General features: G+C 44.7%; 1 protein-coding gene across 2 annotated transcripts in view; it reads left to right on the forward strand.

Moving 5' to 3' along the window:
* The window catches only part of golm1 (golgi membrane protein 1), a 56,395-nt gene extending 36,247 nt beyond the window's left edge, over nucleotides 1-20,148 (forward strand). The window contains exons 5-9 of one of the 2 annotated variants that reach the window (XM_038804825.1): nucleotides 3,248-3,461; nucleotides 4,028-4,093; nucleotides 10,890-10,973; nucleotides 12,010-12,144; nucleotides 15,289-20,148. In XM_038804825.1, coding sequence (XP_038660753.1) covers nucleotides 3,248-3,461; nucleotides 4,028-4,093; nucleotides 10,890-10,973; nucleotides 12,010-12,144; nucleotides 15,289-15,293 — 504 coding nt within the window. In that variant the 3' untranslated portion in view covers nucleotides 15,294-20,148. The remainder of the gene's footprint in view (nucleotides 1-3,247; nucleotides 3,462-4,027; nucleotides 4,094-10,889; nucleotides 10,974-12,009; nucleotides 12,145-15,288) is intronic. The other variant, XM_038804824.1, reaches the window with a different exon arrangement.
* Nucleotides 20,149-22,314: the final 2,166 nt, after the last annotated feature.

The raw sequence follows: 22,314 nt of genomic DNA on the forward strand, positions 1-22,314 counted from the left end.
CACTTATGAAAACTGGGTGCATAGGTAATGATTGGGCCACAAATGTGTGCCACTTGCCCTTTTACCTGTAGCCTTTAGCGGATCCGTCACTCGACTATTCTCTGCTCCCATTCAGGCTCATTGTGCCGGCATAGTGTTGCTGGGGCTGGAGTTTGTTCCTATTTTGCAAACAAAGGAGTGCTGAAATTATTGCAGCAACCATAATTTAGAGAGTTTTGAAGTTTTTATTTCTTAGTTGCCTCTTCTTCTTTAGCTAATATTTGACCATTGTCCAGGGTAGTATATTCTGAATAGGGAGCTTGTTATGTGGTGAACTATTATACATGCCTACAAATTTGGAGTGGTGCAGAAATTTGGTGCATCTGTGTGGGCTCGTGACCCTCAACAAAGTCAATTACCTTTTCTGAAAGTTTAGTTACATCTCATTAGTTACGTGGCATTAATCATTTTGAACTGGATCGCTATATGTATGCTCAGATGAAATCTTGTCCAGACAAGAAGCAGATTCATCATTTTCAAGGATCATTTTGGATGAGAGCAACTGAGAAATAGAATTAAAATCAAATCCATTAAACTGATCCTGCATTTTGATCTCCAAAAAGAAGACTCTCGCTCTCTCTTTCTTTCTCTCTTGCCCTCTATTGTTCCAGTATCATTCTTAATTAATAGAGCCAACCTTCCACCGTTTCCTAGTTTCCTCTCCTTCCTAAATATCATGTATGCTTGAATATTCAAGTTTCACTCTTTGTCATCTTGCAGCCTTGTCCCTGTAATGAACATGATCACATCATACATATTTATTTCTCTTCGAACTGTTTATTCATTTGCTTTGCTATGAATGCTAGGATGCATTCAGATACAGAGGGCAGGATTCTCTGACCCCGGGCAGGGTCGGAGAATCGCCGGGGGGGGGGGGGGGGGGGGGGTGCGCGATTCATCTGACGTCGGCCCAGTCGATGCGGCGCCGAGCGGTCCCCCCCCAGCGATTCTCCACGCACGTTGGGCCAAGTGACCGCTGAGATAGGCCATGTCCCGCCAGCGCCGTTCACGTGTGGTCCTACCCGGCGCGACCTCGATGTTCATCCTGCCGAGGGGGGGCCTGGTGGGAAGGAGGGGGGTCCGACCCTGGGGGGGGAGGCCTCCACCGTGGTCTGGCTCGCGATTGGGGCCTACCGATCGGCAAGCCAGCTTCTCCTGGTGGGGGCCTATTTTACTCCGCGCCAGGCCCCTGTGGCTCTCCGCCATGTTGCATGAGGGCTGGCGTGGAGAAGGCAACTAGCACGCATGCGTACATCCATGCTGGCCGCAGCGCCTGTTTGACACCCATATCGGCAGCTGGAGCTGCGTGAGTCGCTCCAGTGCCGTGCTGGCCCCCTGTCGGGCTCGGGATCTCTGATCCTGGGGGCCTGTTGATGCCGTCGTAAAACGCAATGGCGTTTATGACGCCGTCAACACTTACGCCTCAGGATCAGAGAATCCCGCCCAGAGCCTTCAGTTCTGTCTTGTAATCTCTACTCTTATCTGCTGGTGCACTCTTTGGTTTGTATACGCTGTATACTCTGTTCCTTCCTGCAACACTCTGATCATTGTTTCCCTGTCCCTGACCATAGGCACCACTCTTCAGCTTAAAGCTTTCCCCACCATCCTAGTTATATGACCCATCAGAAATTCATCTCAAGATGGTTCAGATGAAGACTGTCCTAACAATATACTTTACCATGTATTGGTGCCACTGACCCACAAATCTAACCCATTTCTCCAACATCAATCTATGAGCCTCACGTTTAACTCTCTAATCCTATTTACCCTATGCCAATTTCTCTGTGGCTCAAAGATTATTTTCTTTTGTGATTCTGCTTCGTAATTTAGACCCTAGCTACTCATACTCCCTCAACAGTACCTCTTTCCTAGTTCTACCTGTGTCATTGGTACCTACGTGGATCATAACCACTGGATCCTCTTCTTCCCACTGAAAGTACCTCTCTCTAGCTCTGGGCGATGTCCTGATCCCTGGAAGCAGTCAGGCAACATTGTCATCAGGACTCTTGCTCTCGGTGCAGAGAACTGTGTTTGTACCACTGACTATGCTATCTCCTGCTACCACTACATTCCTATTAAATCCCCACCGCTAGAGTGGCTTCCTGTACATGGTGCCACTTTGCAGTCCCTGCTTTCATCCATACAGTTTGCAAAAATTCCAAACCGGTTAGACAATTGCAAGGGCTGAGCCTGCTCCACTTCTACATTCCGGGTCGCCACACTTGCCTCGCTTGCAATCATGCATTCCTGTCCCTGACCATAGGCCATATCAGAAGAGTATCCGTGTGACCGTCTCGTGGCACAAATTGTCCAGGTAACTTTCCTCTTCCCTGATGTGTCACAGTTTCTGCAGCTCAACCTTCAGCTCATGAATTCTGATCTAAGGTTCCTGCAGATATTGTTGTATTTTCCCTGCGTAATATTGCACCCAGGAAATCCCACGTCACACAGTCGCAACACATCACCTGCCCTGCCATCTTTATTGTGATATAATGTTTTTTTTACTTAATTAACTTACAATTAATAAATGCTACTACTCCCAATAAGCTTTATTACCATCAGTAAACTTCATTAATACTAATAAAACCTTGTGGTTAGTGATATATTATCTGCATTTTGAATTCTAAAGGAGCAAAATTCTCACCCACTTATTAGTTACATATTTCCCTGTGAAGTCACTTTTTTTGGGGGGAATGTGTTGGACTTGCAGATGAGCCTCCACTCCAGCGAGCTGACTGTTACCCTGTTGGGCTGTTTTTCACTCTCTGGACTCTCCCCTCACGCGCTGCTTTTGATCTTTACGCTTACTCCTTTTTAAAAAAAAAAGTACAGATGTACTCCAAATTATTACGTTCATTATCAGATTGCAATTTATGAAATACATTTGCCGTTGTTAGCATTTTGCTTTGCATTGCATTTTTTAAGAACTATTTTCTTTTAAGGAGTAGAAATACACCATGGCATAGAGGATTGAGTCAAGAGCAGATGGTTGAATGATGAGGCTCTGGTTCTTTGGAACAATAGAATGTAGGGTCTGTTCAAAAAGCAAGCATCACAAACTCAAAGTTCTCTTGCTGTCTGCTCTTACCCCTATCTATCCATGAGAAAATATTTCTAACCACATAGAATATGGTAGCTTTTCCATTTGCTGCTGATTAATACCTGAATGTCTAATTAAATCTCCAATTTATTAATTTCTGTCGATCAGGTTAAGCAAAAACCAACAGAAAAAAAAGGTTCTACTGAGCCATCAAATAAAGAGCAAACGTCTCCAAGACAAACCACTGACTACACAGACCAGTTAAAAGTTGAGAAAACGAATGAACTCAAACATGGAGATAAGAAGATAAAAGAATTTAAACATGTCACAATTTCTACACACCTTGCACAAGAACTTGAAAATAACAAGATAGTGGATGCAGGTATGCATAGTTCAAATGTTGCTCTATTCCATTTTATTTTGAGCAACTGTAAGTGTGGTTTTTCTTTTGACTGAATTTTATTGGTTTCACGGGGTCTAAACATTTTTCTAATGTTTTAGTTGAAACACTGGGTGGATTTGTTTTAGTTGAAACATTGGATGGATTCAATGTGTCCTGACCTTCAGTCTCTTCCCCTAGATATTTGATCAACTATAGAATTTTGTGCTGCTTTGTTAATGACATTGAAATAACTAAATGTACATTGTGGCAGAAGATGCAATTCCTCTATAACATTAGTTTATGCTTTGACTCTTTGCTATCATTACAGTAGCATGTAGACAGTTCTGATGTCTGTCTCTGTCAACAATTACGGATGGAACTTCAATGCCAATAAATTTCTCCATTTTAAGAAATCCTTCAAATATTTAATTTACTTGTTTTGTCCTGATATGGGGGTCAGAAGCACGCAGGAAAAATCCTGTCCTAGATTTACATTTAGTCCTAGATTTACATTTTACATTTGGTAGTAAACATCACAACGCAGCTAACATGAGGCTGTTTTGCAGGCATCCATGAAGATGAAAACAAAACCAAGGTTGACTATGAAAATGCAGAATCCAGGAAAGCTCCAGGTTCGGTATAATTGTCTGTAATAGTATTACATTATTTTGGGTAACTCCTTCTTTAGAAATACAAAGGATTGGAACTAGTCATCTTTTACAGAAACTCTTTTCGGGTGTATTGTTCTTTAACATCTGTATGCCGCTGAGGAGAGATAAGAATACCTTCCAAAATGGTCAGATTCAACTTCCACTATATATGTACTACTCTTTCCTGGAGTACTGTTGCTTTCAATCCAGAATAAGCCCATGATGGATTTGACATGTACTTTAGGCTGCCACTTCAGTACATTATTGAATGAGCACTGTGTTATCTTTAGATGAGATCTAACGGTAACGGCCTCACGGTAGCATGGTGGTTAGCATCAATGCTTCACAGCTCCAGGGTCCCAGGTTCGATTCCCGGCTGGGTCACTGTCTGTGTGGAGTCTGCACGTCCTCCCCGTGTGTGCGTGGGTTTCCTCCGGGTGCTCCGGTTTCCTCCCACAGTCCAAAGATGTGCGGGTTAGGTGGATTGGCCATGCTAAATTGCCCGTAGTGTAAGGTTAATGGGGGGATTGTTGGGTTACGGGCATACGGGTTGCGTGGGTTTAAGTAGGGTGATCATTGCTCGGCACAACATCGAGGGCCAAGGGGCCTGTTCTGTGCTGTACTGTTCTATTCTATAGAGATGCTAAATTTGAGGTTCTGTTTGTTTGCACTGGTGGATGTAAAAATTACACCATTTGAAGGGAAATAGGCCCTGGCCGATATTTGTCCCTCAGCCATTGCTGTCAGAAGAAGTTTTTGAGTACCCCATTATTTTTTTTCCAATTAAGGGGCAATTTAGTATGGCCAATCCACCTACCCTGCACATCTTGGGGTTGTGGGGGGGAGACACACAAAGACATGGGGAAAACGTGCAAACTCCCCACGGACAGGGACCCAGAGCCGGTATCGAACCCGGGTCCTTGGCACCGTGAGGTAGAAGTGCTAACCACTGTGCCACCTTTCAGGACCCACTATCAGAATAAGTTATCTGATCATTCATTCAGTTACTATTTGTGAGAATTTATATGATATAAGGAGCAGAATTAGGCCATTTGGCCCATTGTGTCTGCTCTGTCATTCAATTATGGCTGAGCTCATCCTGGCCACAGTCCTGCCCGTTCTCCATAACCCTTCAACCCATTACCAATTAAAAATCTGTCCAACTCCTCAAATTTACTCATCGTCCCAGCATCTATCCCACCCTGGGATAGTGAATTTCATCGAGTCACAACCCTCTGGGAGAAATACCTTCTCCTCCACTCCCATTATAAATTTGCTACCTCTTATCCGAAGATTTTGTTCTAGAATGCCCCACAAGGAGAAGCATCTCCTTCACATCTACTTTATCCATACCTTTTATCATCTTGTATACCTCAATTTGATCTCCCCATATTCTTCTAAACTCGAAGGCCTAAACTGTTTAAACTCTCTTCTCTGGAATTAACATAGTAAAACTCCTCTGAACTGCCCCCAATGCCACTACACCTTTCCTCAGCTAATGGAACCAAAACTGTGTATACAATACTCCAGTTATGGTCTCACTAAAGCCTTGTATAGTTTCAACAACATTTCCTTGCCTTTATACTCTATTTGCTGTACCTGCATGCTAATTTTCTGTGATTCATGAATGAGGACCCCCAGATCCCTCTGCAACAGAGCACCCCAAAGTCTATAACCCTTTTCCCCCAACAACCATCCCCGCTGACGTTCTGGTCCCAGGTACCTGGAAGCAGCTGAGGATGTAGGGGTCATGATAATTCCCAGGAAACGTGCACAAATACGCAGGATGTGCTTTTAGAACATAGAATATACAGTGCAGAAGGAGGCCGTTCAACCCATCGAGTCCACACCGACCCACGTAAGCCCTCACTTCCACCCTAACCCAATAACCCCATCTAACCTTTTTTTGGACACTTAAGGGCAATTTATCATGGCCAATCCACTGAACCTTCACGTCTTTGGACTGTGGGAGGAAACAGGAGCACCCAGAGGAAACCCACGCACACACGGGAAGAACGTGCAGACTCCGCACAGACACCCAGCGGGGAATCTAACCTGGGACCCTGGCTCTGTGAAGCCACAGTGCTAGTCACGCGTGCTACCATGCTGTCCGATGGTCACATACCAATTGCATGTTGATGAAATGCGGTTGATGAACCTCTAGGGCTGCTGCCAGGGAGCACCTAAAGTCACATGGATGAAGTCTATTGCTCACTGCATCCAAGGGAATCCAGAGGTGACTGCAAAGCCTGTGAATCTCTGAGCCCGGCTGCCCTCATCCAGCGCAGAGTTCACATAATGGGCCTTCCTGTAATGGGTATTGATCACTGCCCTGAATGCACCAATGCGTTGTTTGATTATGAAATATCATAGAGGTCCCGAGTTGCTCCCTGGAAAGACCCAGAGGCAAAGGCATTGTGTGCTGCTGTCACCTTCAAGGCCAGTGGCAGGGAGAAGCCTCCAAGCTCACATGGTGTCGGGTATTCTGTGAGCAAGTGGTGTATGTGGTGGACCAGATCTCTGGACAATCGCAGCCTACTGCCTTCACTCATTTGTAGAAAGGAGATTTATGGGTGATCGACCTTTGGTGCTGCCAGTCATCTCCGCACTGTGGGTCTCTGCGCCTCAGCTTCCTGTTGATGCTCATCCCCCCCCCCCCCCACCCACGCCGCCTTGTCCAATATGCAGTGTCTTCTGCTGGAGCTGCGCGCACAAGCATCTTTCCCTCCTTCGCCTCCTGCATCGAATGAAGATTCTTAGAAAAGCTCGCTGGACCACTGGATCAATTCTCACTTTTGGCTCCTCTCTGAAAAGAGATATTAAAGACCAAAATGGGTAAAGGATGCAGAGTACAAAGGATTGAACGAGATAGTCATGGGAGAAGTTGGATCACAATGTTCCTCAGGTGAGAACTGGTGATGGGTGGCAAGGTGGTGCAGTGGTTAGCACTGCTGCATCATGGCACTGAGGACCGGGGTTCGATCCCGGCTCCGGGTCACTGTCTGTGGGGTTTGCACGTTCTCCTGGGTCAGTGTGGGTCTCACCCCCACAAGCCAAAGATGTGCAGGGTAGGTGGATTGGCCATATCTTTTTATTAAAACAGTAAAAAATATATACAAGGCCAAACGATACAACACTAATTTTGGGTTGGAGAAACAGGGTACCCTCCCCTCGGTACCAATGTACGGGGAGCGGGGGAGGATACTCTGATTATTAAAATAGTTTGCAACACATTTCTACGAAATAGTACAAGCACTAAACTTTGCACTGGAGAGACCAGATAACCTCGCCTCTGTCCAACAGAAAGGAAAGGTGAGGGTGGTGGGGAGGGAGAGAGTCGGGGTGTTGTTGGATGGGGGTGGCCCAATAGGGCACTGTCTGAACTATCTAGGGAGGCAGAAAAATGAAAGAACCTTCAATTATGATGCGTCAGATTCTGTTAGTCCCCCAGAGGGGGTGAGGGGCGACACAGTGTCAGGCACGAGTGAGCCCCTGCAGGCCACTCTAAATTACCACTTAAATGAAAATAAAAAAGGTGAGAACTTGTGAATTACATGATTGGACCAATGTGGCTGTAAACTCCAGTCATTGACTTGGCATAATGAGCATTTGTTTGCTCATGGTGAATTAATAAAATCCGTTTGGCCACAGATGAATGGTATTAATCTCCTTCATTGTGGGATGGCAGAATTGATGCAGCTGTGCCTGCTTGACTGAGTCTTCCCTCCCAAGCTGCATTACTGTTTTTCACTATGTAACTTTTCAAAATTTCACCTGAAACTATTGAATTGTGCCGATCCCTTTTAAAGTGCCAAATTACAAATCTGGCTTGCTCTTGCTTCCTGCGCAATGGGCTCTGAGCCCCATGTAACTGACCCTGACCATGCAACCCTGTCCACTGTAGCAGTACCAGAAAATGAGTATGCGTTGCAAAAGGGACCTCCAGAGGCCAGCTTTGTGGTCCTCCCACACTTCACCATACCCTTCCCAGACAGAACTGATTTTACTTTCGACTACGCCATTGTACTTGAGCATCGAGATGGTGGTGTTGCATTTTTATCACTGGATGATGCTCGACCCTCCTCTCTCTCTGTCCGGGTGTCTCCAATTTACCTGGAGCCTCACTATGTGCAGATTGAGATGGCACCTGTTATTTCCCAGCCTCCCCTACTGATACTGGATCTTGTTGTTGTGGAGGTGGATAATAACACCAACACAACCTGCCCTCCCCAAGCCCATCACCTGTGGGGCACCCATTTCTCGCATGGACCTGTACCCACCCCACTTGGAGGCTGTGTGCACCATTACTTACCAGGGTTCCCACTGCCATCAGAGCCATCAGATGCCCCTGTGACTGTCACCATACCCTCTACAGAGGTTAGCTCAGTGGTCTAGACCACTGGTTTGTGAAACAGAACAAGGCCAGCAGCTCTGGTTCAATTCCCATACCGGCTGACATGCATGAAGGCCCTGCCTTCTCAACCTTGACCCTTGCCTGAAGTGTGGTGATTCTCCAGTTAAACCACCATCAGTCAGCTCTCCCCCTCAAAGGGAAAAGCAGCCCATGGTCATCTGGGATTATGGCGAATTTACCATTACCCTCTGCAGCCCGATATAGAGCCTGCCATATCCAGGACCACTTAGAATGTAGGACAGCTCTGCACATCAAGCTGTGCAATTTTTCTTTGAAACACACAAGCCATGTCCCTCCTTACAGCTGGGGTACACCATGCTTCCAATGATTTCTCCTGCTACATGGCCACTGCCCTTCTACACTGTCTCATTTCTCTGATTTCAGTCTGAAGTCTGTATAGCCCCTGATTCCTTTCTATTTCACAGTAGGAATGTTTGAACTCCCACCCTTGAACCTAAACAGGAGCTTTGATGTAATTCCTGTTTCCAACAGGACTACGGACAACGATGACTGTCACCAAGTACTGCAGCCCCGACCTGTTTGGTGTTCGTGCAAACCATCCCTAATGTGCCGCGCTAACATTCACCCACCCCATAATCTGCAGTTTACGTGCATCTACTTCCAGTAGTACATACGCTAGCCCGTAGTCCACTTTGTCTGCGTGTCATGCAGCCTAGTGGGGCCCTGCCTCCATTCCCTCAGTCTTCCTGTTGTTTTCCATTGTTCATCCTCTTCATCCACCTCCTTACCCCTTGCCCTTATCCCACTGCACTCTTTGCCCAGCCATCCTTGCACATTGCCCCCTTGTCTTTGGCTGCCCACCCATGGTCGAACCGCGCGGTTGGACCTTTGCTGCATGAGTCCTGCAACACATTGCTGTCCAAATAGACACTGGTGAGGAAGATGATCCTTGTACCCAACCCAGATGCAGTATTGATCCAAGTTAGTGACACTGGAAGGTCCATGGGTTCAGGAGCATTATGCTGTCCGTGAAGACTGACTCAGATTAGAGGGCAGGAACATGTGTGCCCTGGCAGGCTGGTGTACAGCACATTAGGAGCAGCGCAGCACCAAGACAGGTATGCTGTACATGTTAGAATCATAGCATTTACAGTGCAGAAGGAGGCCATTTGGCCCATCGAGTCCGCACCTGCCCTTGGAAAGAGCAGCCTACTTAAGCCCTCGCCTCCACCCTACCCCAGTAACCCCACTTAATGTTTTTGGACACTAAGAACAATTTAGCATGGCCAATCTGCCTAACCCACACATATTTGGACTGTGGGAGGAAACCGAAGCACCCAGAGGAAACCCTCGCAGACATGGGGAGACATGCAGACTGCACACAGACAGTGACCCAAGCTACGAATCGAAACTGGGACCCTGGAGCTGTGAAACAACTATGCTAACCACTGCTACCATGCTGCCCAATGTTGAACTCTCCTTGAAACGTCTGCCGAACTAAGGTCCGTCTTGTGCGGGCCAGCCTTTATCAATCGGGTTTGACGCTGACATGATTTCCCATAAAGTTGGAAGGCCTGATGGGATTCTGGTGGGCAGCCGTTTTAATTAGATTCAAATGGCATTTGCATCACCTGCCAGCGGGCAAAATGCCCCAACGTTAAGAGAATTGCAATGTTATTTTATACCGGCAGGTCTCACCGTTTTTTTTTGTGGGGTTTTTTTTTTGCGTTTTGCCAGATTCTCCGTGCTTGCCTGCCTTAAAACCTGCCATATGTAGGTTTTGGAGAATTTCATCCAAAGAGGGATGTAGATGGATTAAATGACTGGACAAAACTTGGTAGTTTCAAGAAACTGAGATTGTTCGCTAAAAGCAGAATATTATTTAAATGGAGAGACTATAGAATGCTCTGGTACAGAGGGACCTGGGTGTCTTTGTACCTGAATCACAAAAGATTTGGCTGCAGGTACAGCCAAGTGATTGCAAATGCAAAATGAATGTTGGTGTTGTGATGTGTTGAGCAGGTTGGTCCTAATATTTTCAGTTATTGAAACAAGATTATGAGGGGGCTTTACTGGGTAGATGTGGAGAGGGTATTTTCTCTCGTGGGGGATCTATAACGAAGGTGTACAGTTTTAGAATAAGAATCTCCCATTTAAGACAGAGTTACGGAATTTCTTCTCTGATAATCTTTGGAAGTCTCTACCCCAGAGGGCTGTGGAGTTGAATATTTTCAAGGCTGAATTGAGAAGATTTCTGATCAGCCAGGAAGTCGAAGCTCATAGGGGACAGGCAGGGAAGTGGAGTTAAAGCCACAATCTGGTCAGCCATGACTTTGTTGAATGATGGAGCATGTTCGAGGAGCTAAATTACCTCCTTTTAATTTTCTTGTGTTGTTAAACCAGGTTTGTCTAATGAATGGCCCACGGGCCAGATGTGGCTCACAAAGGCTCCCAGTGTGATCCCTGGAGATAGTCTTCAAAATACTGGTAAGTGCAATGGAAGATTCTGAAAAACAAACTCCTCCTACGTTGGCTACTGATGGATTTCCTATCAGCAGCAAATGTAGGAGAGAAGCAGTCTGTGATTGGAGAAGCAGCACAGGTGGAAATGAGTGGCCTCCGGGGGATAGGATACAGAGAGGAGAGCTGTGCCAGTCTGGGTGGGGAGGGAGAGACCCACCCCGTGCCAGGCCGAGTGGGTGGGGGAGGGAGAGACCTTGCTGCCAGGCTGGAAATAGCCGGATGTGATGGTACGGAGGGGGACTTGGTGGGCTGCATGAGGTGAGGACGGAAAGACTCACTACCCAAGAATGTGGGAATGTGAGTGACTGACAGACGGACAGTCACTCACCCCCACACACTAACACACAATGACACCTACTCACATGATGGGTGGGAGTGAGTGAGTATCAAGAGATTTGGAGTGAGCTAGACAAACAGATACTGGCCCTCGCAAGCTCCAATTGTGATCTTTATTACATTTTTTGAATGGTCAACTTATTGCTTATATTTGCTCAACTGGTTGTTTCTTTTCTTCATACCTCAACTTAATTTTGAAATTCATTTTGAATGCTGTGCCAAACCTTATCTTTCTGAAATATGCTCATCGGCCCCTTGAGTGAGAAGAAAATGGATATGTGACCCCCCCCGCCCCCCCGAACCATGGTTGTAGGAACATTCACTCTGAGTGTTAACCTGCTACGTTTTCTATATATTGAATGTAGAATCTTCTACTGGGAGGTCATTTCAGTTGCACCAATGGAGATTCAGTTGCAGTCTTTGAAATAATATATTCATAACCTTCTCTGTCTAAAGTTACCCTTGGTTACATATTATTTCCAAGTGTTTAAATAGGGCCTTATTCTGCATACACCAAATCCAATCCCTCTTTTTCCGCAGAGCTATAATTGTTGAAGTTCATATATTATGACATGACTATTTTGCCATTTTAATGTTTTTATCTTTCGGATAACAGCTTTTGAAATGTCACCTCTCACCTTCTTTCCCTTGTCGCAAACTGCAGATGATGAGAACCAAAAGCAAAAAAACCTGCTAGATATGTTGAAAGGGAAACAAATGGAAGATTACAATGGAGATGAGGGAAATGTTGCCGAACCTGAGAATGACAAAGAAGAAGAGCTTACAAGTGACATAAAAGGTGTCTAATTACTGATTATATAAAAAATGAGCAGAATGTGAAATAATTGCCCTTTCCTTAACATGTAACATTTACGTCCAGTAAAACTTATTTTAAAGTTGTAGCTGCATTCCTAAAAAGTTCAACTTTCAGTGAAACTAATTTAAGCAAATCAAATTTTCCCATTAAAACCAATGTAAAAGCTGAAGTTAGGTTCTGTACGACCTTTCTCATCAGAAAAAAATTAAAATATTATTACCAGTTAATTGAAATATTTCATTGCTGATCTCCTGTATTGGTAAATGAAGTAAGTTCTTAAAATATATTAAAAAATAGTTTAAAAATATGCTAACTTTCTATTTAACTCCTGTTTGCCGGCCCTCCTGTTTATCTCGCATTCCTGCTCCTGAGCCTCCTTCACACCGATGCCCCCATTCCCCTGCCTCCAGCTCACTTCTTCCCCCTCCTGAATGACCCTATGTCAGAGCCGTTACAACAAAACTGATGCTAAACAAGCCCCATTAACTGACCTTTTAAAGTGGAAAAGCCTAAAATAGTGACTTAGGGCGAGATCTTCCCCTCCCCTGTGATGTGTTTTATGGCGGCAGTGGCGTCTCACCTTTGGCAGGACAGAAGATCCTGCAAGCGTCCAATGTCTATGGTGTTTTGCATGGCTCGCCCACCGAGCTGCTGGAACCCACCATGGGAGGTCGCCATCGACAGGACCAGAAGATCCCGCCAGCAGGAAGGGCTGGAAACTCCTACCCTTAGTACATAAATAATGGGATAGATGGGAGCCACAAGTATGGGATAGATGGGAGCCATTAGTGTGGGATAGATGGGGGCCACGTGTGTGTGCTCCTAGCAATGTTGCTGGTTTATAATGACCTGGGCCGGGATTCTCCCCTACCCGGCAAGGCGGGGGGTCCCGGCGTGTTGGAGTGGCGTGAACCACTCCGGCGTTGGGCCGCCCCAAAGGTGCGGAGAATTAGGGGCCAAGCCCTCACATTGAGGGGCTAGGCCCGCGCCGGAGTGGTTCCCACTCCGCCGGCTGGCGTGAATAGCCTTTGGCGCCACGCCAGCCAGGGCCGAAAGGACTTCGGCCGGCGTAAGTCCGCGCATTCGCCGGTGCGTCAGTGGCAGCTGATGTAATACTGGCGCATGCACAGGGGAGGGGTCTCATCCGCCTCCGCCATGGTGAAGGCCATGGCGGGGGCAGAAGAAAAAGAGTGCCCCCACGGTACAGGCCCGCCCACGGATCGCGGTCCAGGCCATCGTGGGGGCACTCCCCCGGGTCAGATCGCCCTGCGCGCCCCCCAGGACCCCGGAGCCCGCCAGCGCCGCCAATCCAGCCGGTAAGAGAGGTGGTTCAAACCACGCTGGTGGGAGAGGCCTGTCAGCGGCGGACTTCGGCCCATCGTGGCCGGAGAATCGCCGCGGGGGGCCCGGCGCAATTCCCGCAACACCCCTCCCGAGAATTCCGCCCCTTGTTTTGGAACCGCACCTCAGCCTCCTTTCGTTAGTGACCTTTTGTACTCTTGCTACACAGAAGTTGTTGATGCCACTAAACAAATTCATTCTTTGGCTATTGCATAGCTGCCTTTCGGTAACTTTTAAGCTTTTCTCCCCCTTGTTTTTTTTTGTGGATTTTCACTATCTGTAGACATGTTCCTGATTTCAGAATTGTTATCCACTGTCTTTCTAGTGTCCTTGACTTTCTATTCCTTTGGATAAATCAATCAAATAAGGCTTTAATGTTGGTGTCGCCAGGTGGTACTAATGGCTAGTGCAAATTTTCAAGTACTTCTGCTTTTCTTTTCCAGTAACATATTCCATGATTAATACCAATATTCTCTCCAGGTGCCACAACTTTCTGAAGTACACAATGTCTTCCAAACCAAGGAGGGCTAATTGTGAATCTGCAGAAAAGAGAGAATGAAAAACTTGATTCTTCCTGCACTATTGAAGCCTTGAGCAATGGAATATATTTCAAGTTCGAGATGCATCTATTTGCCTTATTGCTTCAGTACCATTCTGTTCCTGCTTTCTTTTAAATGACTTGGTGGGCACTTCCAAAACAAGAAGCATGTATAGCTTGGTTGGAGACGTGAATGCATATGGCTTTGAATTCCTGTTATAAATACTTACCTGACAATAAACAATAGAGCACAGGAAAAGGCCCTTCGGCTCTCTAATCCTGCGCCGATCTCGTGTCCTATCTAGACCAATCGCCTGTATCCTTTTATTCCCTGTCTGTTCATGGGCGGGATTCTCCCCTACCCGGCGGGGCGGGGGTCCCAGAGCCGAGAAGTGGCGTGAACCACTCCGGTGTCGGGCCACCCCTAAGTTGTGGAATCCTCCGCACCTTCAGGGCTAGGCCTGCCCCGGAGTGGTTTGCACCCCGCCGGCCGGTGGGGAAGGAGCTTGGCACCACGGCAACCGGTGCCGAAGGGCCTCTGCCGGCCGGCGCGAGTTGGCGTATGCGCGGGAGCACCAGCGTGTGCTGGTGTCATCCCGGCGCATGCGCAGGAGGGTTCATCTCCGCTTCGGCCATCGTGGGGGAATAGAGTGCCCCCACGGCACAAGTCCGTCCGCGGATCGGTGGGCCCCGATCGTGGGCCAGGCCACCATGGGGGCCAGATTGCACCGAGGACCCCGGAGGCCACTCACGGAGCTGGGTCCCGCAGGTAGGGACCAATCTTGATTTATGCTGGCGGGACCCTCGTTAAATGGGTGGGACTTCGGTCCATTGCGGCCCGGAGAATTTGGGTGGCCCCGGGGCCCATTGCGTCGCGCCAGTCTCCGCCATTCTCTAAGGCGGGCGATGCGATTCATGCCAGGGTGATTTTTGGGGGGGCCGGAGAATTCGGCGGGGGCGGGATTCACACCGACCCCCGGCGATTCTCCGACCCGGTTGGGGGGGGGGTCGGAGAATCCCCTCCCATGTGTCTATCTAGATAAGTCTTAAGATTTCACGGTTTTCCTTTTTGATGATGATCTCTTCATTTTTCTGAGCTATTTTTAAAGCATAATAAATCTTAACTTTCAGATGTGCATGGCTGTGTTAAAATTGCAATCTTGTGTATTCATTTTGATTTAGCTGCTAACATAGTTGTTTGTAGTTCCAAATTATTGCTGATAACATATTTTTTATCTTTTTGAAAGTTTAGGAAGACACAAAGAAACTATGAACCGAATTCTTGAACAAAATGAAGTCAATAATATGAGACAAAATCTGTGAAGGAGACTGCATGAAAATAGTTAACTGAGTTGATCTCTTATTTGTTCTTACTGCAATTGTTTGGTTGAAATGCTGACAATGAAATTTCTTTACAGTTATTTAGGGCTTCAAATCAAAATGGGATGAACTAGCAAAAATAACATGGTGCGGACATTCAGTAAATAGTTTAGGAAGTGAGAATGCAGGAGATTTTATGGTTAGTTCAAAATTCAGTAATATACTGTACTAAGTCCTTTGAGAGTAACTCAGGCTTGTGGCCTCAATTGGTCGAATGCATGAACAGCAGACCAATGTTGAAATTTGATCTCTAAATATAACTGCATTGGCCTTTTCTAAATGGTGAATATAACAAGGTCATAATGGCTTCTTAATCTAGATACGAATGCCTCTTTATTTTCTAATGTCACTGTTATAAGAAGCAATCTTATTTAATGTAGAGTTTAATTTATATTTCAATTTTATAATAATTACAAATGTTAAGGAGAATCGCTTTTATCCGCAGGCGTGGCAGATGTTTAAAGATACGTTTGTTTTAACATAAAGGTTGTGAAAGACCAGGAAGGTGTGCCTAAGCTTTGTATATTTAGAGTGGTGAGTTAAGATTGTTAGAAATACGCAATTTGCCTCTTACTGTTGGTGGATATTTGGGGAAAAATTATTGGATAATTTTTTTCTTCTTGGATGGGTTTTTATAGTGTTTAAAATGTGTGAGGGTTTTAGTAATCTATGTTGTTGACCCAGGTGGAAATTACAATAAATATTCTGAAAGGAATAGTAAGTTAAAACAATTCCCAGTGTTAGCATTTGAACAGATAGGATTGAAAATATTAGGAAATTATTTCCATTATTTAGACATCTGTAGCCGAATCTGTTGCACTGCATTATTAGGGTACGAGAACATTGATATTGTTTTCCTTTCCACTGAAAAATTAATTTTGTACCACCTGAAATTAAAATCATTAAGGGAAAGTTAAGCATATGAATTTTTCTTTTTAAAAGCAATATGTTTCAATGTTTCTGTTGGTATATTTTTCTCATTTAATTGTTAAACTTTGAAAGCATTTTATTTTGGCCTTTTTTTCTAACATATTTTCTACTTATAAAATCTATTGCTGCGTTGTGAAAGAAGAATGTTACCTCACATTTGCAATTGGTGCCCTTGGGAGGGGGATTGATTCTGATTATTTTTTTAAGTTCCTACAAAGTTACAATGTGTCATTAAAATGACAGTGACGGGCGGCACGGTGGCACAGAGGACCCGGGCTCAATCCCAGGTCACTGTCCGTGTGGAGTTTGCACATTATCCCCGTGTCTGCATGGGTCTCACCTGCACAGCCCCAAGATGTGCAGTGTAGGTGGATTGGCCACGCTAAATTGCCCCTTAATTGGAAAAAAAATGAATTGGGTACTTCAAAAAAATTTTTTTAAATGACTGACTTTGCTTTTGAGCAGCGACCATTTACTTTGTGAAGCTTACGGCTTTGCTGGCAGAAGCTATTTGCCAATTTGTTTTCTTTTGTTCCCCCCAATGTTGATATTGAAGATTTAAAATTTTTTCCCCACTGACTCTTGGTTACATTTCCTTTTTTTTAGCTGAAAAGTAACTAGTTATAGGCTACTGAATTCTTCACCACGCTACGTGACAAACTACTTAGAGGTTGCATTTGCAGGTTTTGCTTGCCTTTAACTCCCATCAAGCATTGACTGCTTAAAACCCAAGCAGTACATCCTGCAGCTTGTTTGGAACTTGCTGGATAAGGATAAATTGTTCCACTGTTGGTCATGGATTCTTTTGCAAACCCATTCATGGTTGGAATATCAGAATGTTATGAAAGCAATCTTATTGCCAAAGCACTCATCTTTTATTTAGTTAAGTTGCAGATATCTATATTTGAAATTTTGGGGGACTTGAGATTGTATTCAAATTTAGTTTGACTTTGATGTTAATAAATGCTTCCAGATTTAATCCTATAGTTGTGTATCATGTGACTACATTTTATTTTGAGTTTTACTTTATTCCCTAAATGATAAAATAATGTATATGTTAAGACCTCATGTTTGAGCAGGAAGTATTGGGTGCCATGATTAATTTTAAAGCTGTTTACTCAATTTTTAAATTCAAGAAAATGTTACGTCTCTTGATTGTGTTTCATTTTATGAATAAGTTGCAAAAGAAACAGGAACATTTGGACTGTTCTCTTTCGAAAATAAATTTGTAATCCTGCTGTACTAGCATATGATCTTTTAGGTAAAATACCAATTGTCTGGTCCATAGGTGGAAAAAAACTTTTGAGATATAATTGCAAAATGACTGCAGGTCATTTTATTTTATGACATTTTCAGATTTTTGAAAACTGAACGTGTAGTCACAGTTCATTGAATGACTTCAATTAAATTATTTAAAACCCTGCAAAATACAGAAACCGCTTTGCTTCTTGTAAATCTCAAATGTGCTAACTAAGCTCGCTAACGTGAATTGATGTGCCACTATTCTACCCAACCTCCTCTTGGTTATAGTGACTGCCCTTCCTGTTGATTAACACATGGAAAAATGTTAATTGATTTAAGATTCATGGCAGCTTTGAAAATTGTAAGATCAATAACTGTATTTCGTGGTGGAGGCAGAAACCTTCAACTCATCTAAAAGATTACTTGGATCTTCACCTGCAGTGCTGTAACCAATGGACCAGGTACTGAAAGGTGGGATAGAATGGACAGCTACCATTTTCAGTCACGATGGACTGATTGGCATTTTTCAGTGACTTTCTATAATTTTATATCTGATGCCTCTGTATTGTTATGCAATTAACCATAAGTCCTAGTGATTACTGCCTTATGGACAAAAATACACCTGCTACTCTTGGGTCTCTTGTTAAGTATTGAAGTTTAAATTTGGCTGTTCTGTTCATTAGATGACCGTGAGAGAAATTGCTGCAGCTAAACTGTTGAAACGCAAAGCTAATTTCAGAATATCCATCTATCGTAACATCATCGCCAGTAATAAAATCAAAAATTGTTTGAAACATTCGGCAGGACAGGCAACATCCACGGAGAGAAAAAGAAACATATTGGGTTGATGGTTTTGATAAGTTGTTGACCTGAGACATGGCTGAATTTTACTGCGCCCACCTCCTCCAACCCCTCACCTCCCAGAAGTGGGCTGGAAGGTGGGCAGGCCTACAAAATTAAGGGGGATCATGTCAGATCAGCTCTCTGGCCCTACCAATCAGTCGAGTATTTTAGCAGCGTAAGTATAAGTGAACAGCCAATTTCCATTTTTTTTTAAAATGGGATAATTTTATGTTGCTGTCAGCATTTTGCCAGCTAAATGGAGGCAGCGTCCCAGTGGCAGCAACGTTAGGAGCGCATTGTCTTATAAAGCACAGTGGGGACTGTGGTCCCTGAGGCCCCAATGATATCCCTGGAGCGTTTTCCCTTCCAGCACTTGGCCTATGTTTTAAAAAAGATATATTGGCTCACCTTCTTTAGGTTGCAGGACTCCTACCTGCTGCTGAGGTGCCAGCCTCTTGATGGGTCAGCAGTTCTTGGGGGTGGGCTGTCATCCTTAACAGGCCAGCAGCTCTTGTGGCAGCCAATAGTAAGGTTCATAGGTGAAGCACCGCCACCCACTCGTGCGTGCCAAGCCGTGCATTTTCATCCAATGTTGGGCCAACTGCCCAATTGTTAAAATTGAAGCTATTGATGCTTGTTTCTCTCTCCACAGACGCTTCCTGTCCGGCTATTTCCAACATCTTCTATTATTTCCTATTTCTAGCAACTATAGTATTAACATCTCATGTATTCAGTTCCAGCTGCATCATACACCTCGCAGCACACAAACGTCTTCCACCAATCTAATCCTCCACTCCATATTCGGCGACGTTTAAGATTCTATAATGGTAGCATTTCACCTTGTTTTACATAACCCTTCAAGAGATGGTTTCTTCTAGCCTCTAACCTGAGTTTTGTCAAATATATTTATTTAGTTTTGCAATTATAAATCAAGTGTGCCCAAATCATCTCTGCTTTGTGGAATATTAAAGATCCAGATGATGTGTCTCTTCCCAACCAATCCAATTCCAAAACGAGCGACAGGTCCACCAATTCTGGTGCAAGACTCATCCTATGTTCTTCTCTAATTCAATTCCACACTTCTGGGGATCCTCAAAGCTGTGTTATAATGCTAGCTGTGTGATGGAACTTATATCTGCTAACCATACTTCTGGCACAGCAGAAGTAGTTGCTGAAGAAATTTCCTGCAAATGCATATTTGAATTAATGTGTTCAAAATTGCACATAATGTTCTATCTGAGGCGTCAGCAGAGCACTGGGTCAGAAGAACTTGTGATCACAAGGTAAGTACTGTTTGGGAGTTTAAAGAATCCGCTTCTTTGTTACTTGCATTAGATTTGGGTGAAAAAGTCAAGTCTTTTCCCACAAATAGAAAATTACATAAATTAGCCCAGTTCATCTCTGGTGATGAAGGTATGAATTTTGAAATTCACACTGGAATGCTTCTCTTTGTATAGTGCTATTTGGAAAAAAAACTTGCATTTATTTTGCACTTTTCATGACCGCTGGATGCTCAGCATTTTACACCCAACAGAGTACTTTTGAAATGTAGTTGCTGTTGTAATGTACAAAACATGCAGCCAATTTGTGCATGGCAAACTCTCACAAACAACTATGTGATAACCAAATAATGTCTTTGTGGTGTTGATTGATGAATAAATATTGGCTAGGGGACTCCTCTGCCAGGGATGAGAAACCTCTGCCATTTGGTGGATTTCTGATGTCAGCGTCTTGAAAATTTGCCATTTTAAACATATGCTCTGACCATCAGTGCAAATCTAAACAAAGGGGGAATTGAAAATAATCGCAACTCTGCTCTCAGCCAGCAAGAGTGGGGACACCTCATACCTCTGATTTCTCACCTGCGCTCTTGCTGGGTGCTGTTTGTACCTGTTATTTTTCATTGTGGACACTCGGTATTAGTATTTTAATTTTCCAAATCTAATGCTTTTCATACAGTTTGGACATCATTAATGTTTATGGTTGTGAGGGTCAAGGAAGGATGAGTCAGCTGACCAAGGCACCATGGTTCAGCAGGCCATTCAAGGGGAGGAAGTAAATAGGCAAGTTGTAGTTGTAGGGGATTCTATTATCAGAGGGATAGATAGTATCCTTTGTGAGCAGGATCGAGGGTCCCGCATGGTATGTTGCCTGCCCGGTGCTAGGGTGCGGGACATCTCTGACCGGCTTGAAAGGATATTGGAGAGGGAGGGGGAGGATCCAGTTGTTGTGGTCCATGTCGGTACCAACAACTTAGGCAAGTCTAGGAAAGAGGACCTGTTTAGAGATTATAAAGAGTTAGGATTCAAATTAAAAAACAGGTCCTCAAGGGTCATAATCTCCGGATTACTGCCCGAGCCACGTGCAAATTGGCATAGGGAGGCAAGAATAAGGGAAGTTAACACGTGGCTGAAAGAGTGGTGTGGGAAAGAGGGGTTCCTTTTCATGGGACACTGGCATCAGTTTTGGGACAGGGGGGACCTATACCGTTGGGATGGTCTCCACCTGAACCGAGCTGGGACCAGTGTTCTGGCGAAAAGAGTAAATAGGGTGGTCAATAGGACTTTAAACTAGAGATTGGGGGGGAAGGGAAAGTCAGGGAACCAAGAGGTGAAGGAATCAGTGGGAAGCGTAGCTGCTTAGGATTACAAAAAATCACGAAAAGACAGAGCTCAGGAGAGGTTACGATAGTCCCCATCTCACAAAATATGACACAGTGTATGGAAAGGCTCAGTAAACCAAGGTCCACCACACTAAGAAAACAAAAAGGGACAGTCAATAGGGAATTAAAGGTGCTATATTTAAATGCCCGCAGTGTACGGAACAAGGTAGATGAGCTTGTGGCCCAGATTGTGACTGGCAGGTATGATGTGGTAGGCATCACAGAGACGTGGTTGCAGGGGGTTCAGGACTGGCAGTTAAACATCCAGGGATTTACAACCTATCGAAAAGACAGAGAGGTGGGTAGAGGGGGCGGGGTTGCCTTGTTAATTAGAAATGAAATTAAATCAATAGCACTAAACGACATAGGGTCAGACGATGTGGAGTCTGTGTGGGTAGAGTTGAGGAACCACAAAGGCAAAAAAACCATAATGGGAGTTATGTACAGGCCTCCTGACAGTGGTCAGGACCAGGGGCACAAAATGCACCACGAAATAGAAAGGGCATGTCAGAAAGGCAAGGTCACAGTGATCATGGGGGACTTCAATATGCAGGTGGACTGGGTAAATAATGTTGCCAGTGGACCCAAAGAAAGGGAATTCATTGAATGTTTACAGGATGGCTTTTTGGAGCAGCTTGTGATGGAGCCCACGAGGGAACAGGCTATTCTGGACTTAGTGTTATGTAATGAGCCAGAATTGATAAAAGACCTTAAAGTAAGGGAACACTTAGGAAGCAGTGATCATAATATGGTAGAATTCAGTCTGCAATTTGAAAGAAAGAAGGTAGAATCAGATGTAAAGGTTTTACAGTTAAATAAAGGTAATTACAGGCGCATGAGGGAGGAACTGACAAAAATCGACTGGAAGCAGAGCCTAGTGGGAAAGACAGTAGAACAGCAATGGCAGGAGTTTCTGGGAGTAATTGAGGACACAGTGCAGAGGTTCATCCCAAAGAAAAGAAAGGTTATCAGAGGGAGGATTAGGCAGCCATGGCTGACAAAGGAAGTCAGGGAATGCATCAAGGCAAAAGAGAGAGCCTATAATGTGGCAAAGAGTAGTGGGAAGTCAGAAGATTGGGAAGGCTACAAAAACAAACAGAGGATAACAAAGAGAGAAATAAGGAAGGAGAGGATCAAATATGAAGGTAGGCTAGCCAGTAACATTAGGAATGATAGTAAAAGTTTCTTTAAATACATTAAAAACAAACGGGAGGCA

This window comes from Scyliorhinus canicula, chromosome 8 (assembly GCF_902713615.1).
Source record: "Scyliorhinus canicula chromosome 8, sScyCan1.1, whole genome shotgun sequence".
Classification (NCBI taxonomy): Eukaryota; Metazoa; Chordata; class Chondrichthyes; order Carcharhiniformes; family Scyliorhinidae; genus Scyliorhinus; species Scyliorhinus canicula.